At 42.5% G+C, this 6,000-nt stretch overlaps 1 protein-coding gene across 2 annotated transcripts in view; it reads left to right on the forward strand.

Annotated features, from left to right (window-relative positions):
- Positions 1 to 5,356, forward strand: part of PDGFD (platelet derived growth factor D) — a 146,360-nt gene extending 141,004 nt beyond the window's left edge. For both annotated transcript variants that reach the window (XM_075140081.1, XM_075140080.1), the window contains exon 7: positions 5,087 to 5,356. In XM_075140081.1, the coding sequence (XP_074996182.1) occupies positions 5,087 to 5,221 (135 nt within the window). In that variant the 3' untranslated portion in view covers positions 5,222 to 5,356. The remainder of the gene's footprint in view (positions 1 to 5,086) is intronic.
- The last annotated feature ends 644 nt before the right edge of the window (positions 5,357 to 6,000 follow it).

The raw sequence follows: 6,000 nt of genomic DNA on the forward strand, positions 1-6,000 counted from the left end.
TAAAGGTCCTTATGCTAAATTATGAACCGCATTCCCATAATGCTTGGTTTCTTATGCTCAGAGCTCAGCTAAACTGTATGTGACCTTTGGATTAGATAACTTTCAAAAATTGCGGAGTAAGATTTTTCATCTGTATCAGAACTTGGATCTGTGTTGAATGTTTTGCACTTTTGATGTTTCCTCTTTCATGAGTCTCAGACAAATATAATTTGGTTTGCATGCTAGAATGATGGTATTTTTAGATGAGCAGAAGGAGATTAGATAATGCTGCATAGCAGGATTTTAAAATAAGTTCTGCAAAGTAGAAATTTCACTATCTAAAATAGCATCCAGAGTTGCTCTCCGTCCTCTGTCACTGGAATATGAAGCTAACCAGATATTTGGTAAGCCACAGTCATGTTATTGATTATCTGTGGTCTTCTTAAGCAAATCAGAAAAAAAAAGAGCTGATTTTTGAGTGAGGCGTCAGATTCCTGGCATTTAAACTACTGGTCAAGAATCTAACAAGGAATGTTGTTATTGTTCCTAATAAATAAAGTACATGACAATAAGTAAAAAATGGCTATGAGCAACTGGATAGCCTTTTTTTTTTATTATTTTTAAGAAGTGTTGACTGGGTTTCCTATTACTCTCTGCTTTTTATTAAAACAGAAATCAGCCATCATGGACTGTCATGGCTAAATGTTGCCTGACTTCAAAGGTAAATGATACATGGCTAGGACCATCAGTGAATGCCGGAGGGAGTGGTTCACCTCATCTGGCTCTACCCATCTAAAGCTGTGAGTCCAGCCTTTGGGCTCCTTTCCTAGTTGTCAGAGCTAGCCCCACCAGAGGTGGGTGTTTCAGGTGAATCATTCTCTGGAGTCACCTCTTTGTTGCTGCTTCTGCTGGAGAAATGCCGGGTATGGGTCAGGGTGAACAGGTTATCTCCAGCTGGGTCCTTTCCCCAACAGTCATCACCGCTCTGCTCTCCTCAGCCCCTGATCGTGAAGTGCTCTTACAGATCTGCTGAGATTAGAGGGGCCACCGGGCCGTCAGCCCTGACCTCCTGTGCTCCCGAGGCCGCTGGAGAGCACCCTGCTGCCCCCCAAGCAAGACCCAAACTTGTACTCTATACCTTCAGGAAAGGCAGCCGTTTTCTGATGTCCTCAAACAGGCTGGAAGCCCCACAGTTCCTTGGAGGGCTGTCCAGGTGATGCGTCGGCCTGCCTGAAACAAGTGTGCCCTAATTCCAGTTTGAGTTTTTCTGGCTTCAGCTTCCAGATACCAGCTTTTGTGATGGCTTTGCTCTCTCCTTTAAACAGTGCTTCAGAAGCTGGCATCCAAATTCAGTGCACGATCAATGAGCAAGATTCCTGGCAGGGAAAAGTATTTAAGCATTTTCTTTATATTTCCTTCACCACCGCCCCCAAGGAAAGTTATGCAGTGGCCACAGTCACCTCACCTTGAAACCTCTCAGGTGCTCAGGCATATCTACAAAGTAAAATGCCATCCAGCATATTGGTGTGCTCCTATGGAGCTGGCTGCACAAGAAACGCTACAGGGCCCCGATACCCTTTTTTGTATTACCTATAAACACCAAACCCAGCTCAGAAGCTAAGTCCTCTGTCTTGATTTTTTTTAATAGTTTCATGACCGTAATTAACTTGGTGTTTGATGAGGGGGATATGTCTGTAGTTATGTACTCTTTGTGAGGCAGTGATCTGAACAGCTGAGGCACCAGAATTTGATTAGTAGTGACAGACATTGCTCCTTTAATTTGAAAAGTGCAAGATTATTCTTCTTTTTCGCCCACGCAAAACAAACCTTTTGAGCATTCCAGACCTTCCTCACATCCATATTTTCTTACGGCTACTGATCCTATCAAAAAAGGAGCAATAAAATGTCCTGAACAAAATTTCTTCAAACTGTTTTCATTAATTCAGTAGTTCCTCACCTTTAAGGACCTGACCATGTAATGAATAAACGGCAGCTATTTTCAGAATAAAGGGTTTTCTTTCAACTACTGTGGTCACCAGAAATGGCCTTACTTCCTGATTCTTTTCATTTCCCTTGTTTTTAGCTGAAACTAAAACTATTAGATGGAAGCTAGACGGAGAGCTTTGAACATCAGTTCTGTGATCAGCTATTAAAGCAGTCCAATTTCAGCTGTGTTCAAACACTGCTTTCCTGTCTTGTCTGGGAAGTGCCTGCCAATTCATTTTTCTACTCTTATCAGCAAAGCCCATATACTGTGCTCATGTTTCTTAATATAAAACAGAGGGAAAATCCCCAAGCTGTCAGGAGGTCTGTTAGCTTAAATACAGCCCACATCTTTGCTCTCATCCCATTGTATACTTTCATTTGCTCTCAACTGAAAAAAGCAGATCTACCTACCCACGATCTTGCAAAGTGCCAATCATCTGAATTTGTTAGATTTTGATGAAAGGCTTCTTTAAATAAAGAATTTTATCATGGGTTCAGCATCAGCAGCTGTACTTGATTTTAAAAGTATGTTTTCTTAAAAAAAGCATCTTTGAAGATGCAGTCTATTTTCAGCTCTGTAATTATCACAGCAACCTGACTGGCTTCAGTTCCTCTGTGTTTTGGATGACAGTGTGGTAGAGTGAATTGTCCTGGTGTCCATCAGGATTTATTGCATATATTGAGGCAGTTAATGGTTGAAATCAATTCAAATCCATTGTAATTTTGTTGCTTAAAAAAAAAATTACATATCTCTGCTTTTCTAACAGGGAAAAGTAATTTTATCTTCCCAACACATTAAAGCAGCATGTCTGTACCTTGCTCAGGCACAGTCCTTCCTCTCAGTATTACATAGGTTAAACATAAATTTTGTCACAAAAGGGAGGACAAAATAATAGACTGTGTTCGGTGCTTATCACTTTCGTTACATCCCATGGCCTTCCTACCCTCCAGGCATTAATGTTAGAGAACGAATGGTCTCATCCTGAAGGCTGCTCACCTGCCTGCCTTTCCCCACCTGCTCTGCACAGCATCCCTGGTTAACCTTTGGCGAGTCATTCACACTTGCTTTTGGGGACTTTCTAATTCTGTTGAAATTGCTAATACTTTGTTGATCTGGTATGCAGCACCTTATTTCCTCTCCTTCCTGAGGCCATCTCAATTCTTGTGTGGTGTTGTGACGTCAAAGTATAGAGAGTACGTTGTAAAAAAAGAGGATTATTAATTGAGTAACAGTATGATCTGCTAGTTAGGGGACCTGTTACTCAGGGCAGAAGTGTGGGTGTTTCTGTGGTTGAGACACTAAAGACATTTAGGTCCCACTCCCCTCTTGATCTGTGGCTTTGGCAGGCGATAGGCAAGACAGACTTCTCTCCATCTTTTGAACAAGCAAGACAAATTTAGCTGATCTAGCAGTCACTTGGCCAAGCTAGCATGAGTCACAACAGCCTGCCAAGAGGTGAGATGCGTTAGCTCCAGTACCTTACCAGTGCGTGATTTCTGGACTGAAGTGCTTGAGGCCACAGAGAGCAGAACAGACCAACCTGCCTCCCGCCAGCTGTGGAGCTGCAGCCTTGCTTTCTCTGTGTCCTGCTCCCCATCAGTAAATAAGTGATTTCAAAAGGGAAAGGACCATATAATGCCACTGGTAGTTTTTCTACTGATATGTTGCACAGCCTTGAGCAGATCAGTTTCAGATTCTCCATCTATACAAGTTTGACAGTGATGCATATCTTTCTGTGCAATGTGCTGTGAGATTTGGGAAGAAAAATCCTGTCGGAGAGTTAAAGTGTTCTTAGTCTTAACTCATTTGTTGTACCTAATCCAAACTCATATTGGAGCTTCAGGGCAGAATTTGGAAATTAATATCTCTTTTGTTAAACTACTGTGGGCCTATCAACAGCAAACTAATGAAACAAAACAGAGGATTTCCTCCCCTCAACCTGCGCCAGCCTGCTACTGGGGGCATGAGCTCTCACACAGCAACTCAGCCTCCAACGGTGGGCTCACAAAGCATACCCCTGCAAACCGCCATCCTCCTCAGCTTTTTCCAGTCCGTGGTTTACATACTTAGGGAAGATTAGATAGGACGCAACGTCGTGGCTGTTTTCCATAAATCCATAAGACCATTTTCAGGGTATCATAGATTCATATAATAACACGGGTTGGAAGGCAGCTCTGGGGGTCATCTAGCCCAATCTCCCATTCAAAGCAGGGAGAATTTTGAAGTTAGGTGAGGTTGCTCAGGGCCTTGTCCTGTTAATTTTGACTATCTCCAAGGTTTCTGCAACCTCTCTGGGCAACCTGCTCCAGTATTTAACCCCTCTCAGTATTTTCTTCCATATACCCAAATAGGATTTATTTTGTTGCAGCTTGTGTTCATTGACTCTTTTTCATCTTCCTTATAACCTACAACCCTCTTTTTGGGGGTCTTGGGGTTATCTTGTCTAGATAGAATTTTTTCAGAAGCCTCTTGTATGATGTATACTTCCCTAGGAAATAATTGTTTGTTTGTTTGTTTTTTTCACATTATTCACAGTAAATTCTTAAGGAATTATTTAAATTGAGAGAGAGATTTTTAAAATAAGCTAACAAAAGTCAGATTCCAGAGAAACTTGATGGGACCTGGCACATGTTTTGCGCAAGCTCCATTCATCTCCTTCTGCCTCCCACAGGCATTTCATTTTTTGGACCAATTCTGATGATATATGCTTCAGAAATTTCAAATTGCATTAAAAAATGTTCCTTGTTCTTTAGAGCAGAAATATTATACAAGTGAGAGAAGGGGCAGAGCAATTCAAGTATGTATGGGTCTGCAAAGACGAGCCGAAGGAAACATGCTTGATAATTCGCATGCAAAGGAGCAACTCTGGACATGGTTAGGGAACTGCATGATATAAAGATACCTGATGGGAAATAATCCAGTCTGTCAAAGCTCCAGGACAAACAGTACAGCAGGATGTCACAGAGTGGAAAGAAAAAGCTGGAAGTAAAACAAAAATGTGTCCAAATTAATGCTGGTCAGGGCCATTAAGGGCTGTGGGTGCCCTCAGGGCCCCAACACTCTCATCCTCAAATCTCTAATAGCGTTTTCTAATCAATGCATTTCTGTCGATCCTCCCAGGTGCTGAAATTCGTCCCTGAGGCTGGGCATCCCAGAAGAAAAGGCAGAACCAGGAACAACATGGCCTTAGTAGATATTCAGCTGGATCACCATGAGCGTTGTGATTGTATTTGCAGTTCAAGACCACCCCGATAAAAAAAAAAAAAATAAATAAAAGAAAAGAACAAGACACACTAATTGCAGCTTACCGGACGTTTACTTTTAAGCAGGATTGCTCTGAGGACCTTTACTCACTAATCATTTGAACTTTGCTACTAGCCTGCCTTTGCAATTAGCAAAAATGATCGCTGTGTTTCAGCATAGCTGTGCTGATTAGTGCCATGGCAGCTAAACAGGTATATCATAGATTTATGTATCAGCATCCAAGAATATAGGATTATGGTTATCTGTAGCTAGATTCTGAGGGTTGAGATTTTCAAAGCACACTGATAGTCCTTAGGCCCACAATGCCCACTGAAATTAAACACCAGTTGGGTAGATACTTGTGGTAGCTGGCGATCAAATAGCGTCGTGTTTCTGTTTCTCACTCACCAGTTCCTACACTCAAATTCTGCTGCCATTTCTACCTGCTCAGCTCTCCTGACGGTCAGTAGGGTTTTGTGGGTGTAAGTGAAGAGAGAATTTGAGCCTGCATGAGTGTAAAATGGTTTGTCTGGCTCCGAGGGGGAACCTCCCAGCGTTCCCTCCCAACAGAGTGAGATGTAATGAGGAAAATCCATCACTACATGAAACAACACGCCAGTAAAGTCAAATCTCACTCTTTGGACTCGAGCAAATCGTGTGCTGAAATTAGTAGATGCTTTGCATAAGCCGGGACACGGGCGGTGGTAGGGGGAGTGTGGAGGCTGGTACTTTTGCCACAGGAGCCATTGCCCAGGCGCTTCTGCAAGAGGGGGCTCCTGCCTGGTCCCCAG

The sequence above is a fragment of the Calonectris borealis genome, chromosome 1 (genome assembly GCF_964195595.1).
Source record: "Calonectris borealis chromosome 1, bCalBor7.hap1.2, whole genome shotgun sequence".
NCBI lineage: Eukaryota > Metazoa > Chordata > Aves > Procellariiformes > Procellariidae > Calonectris > Calonectris borealis.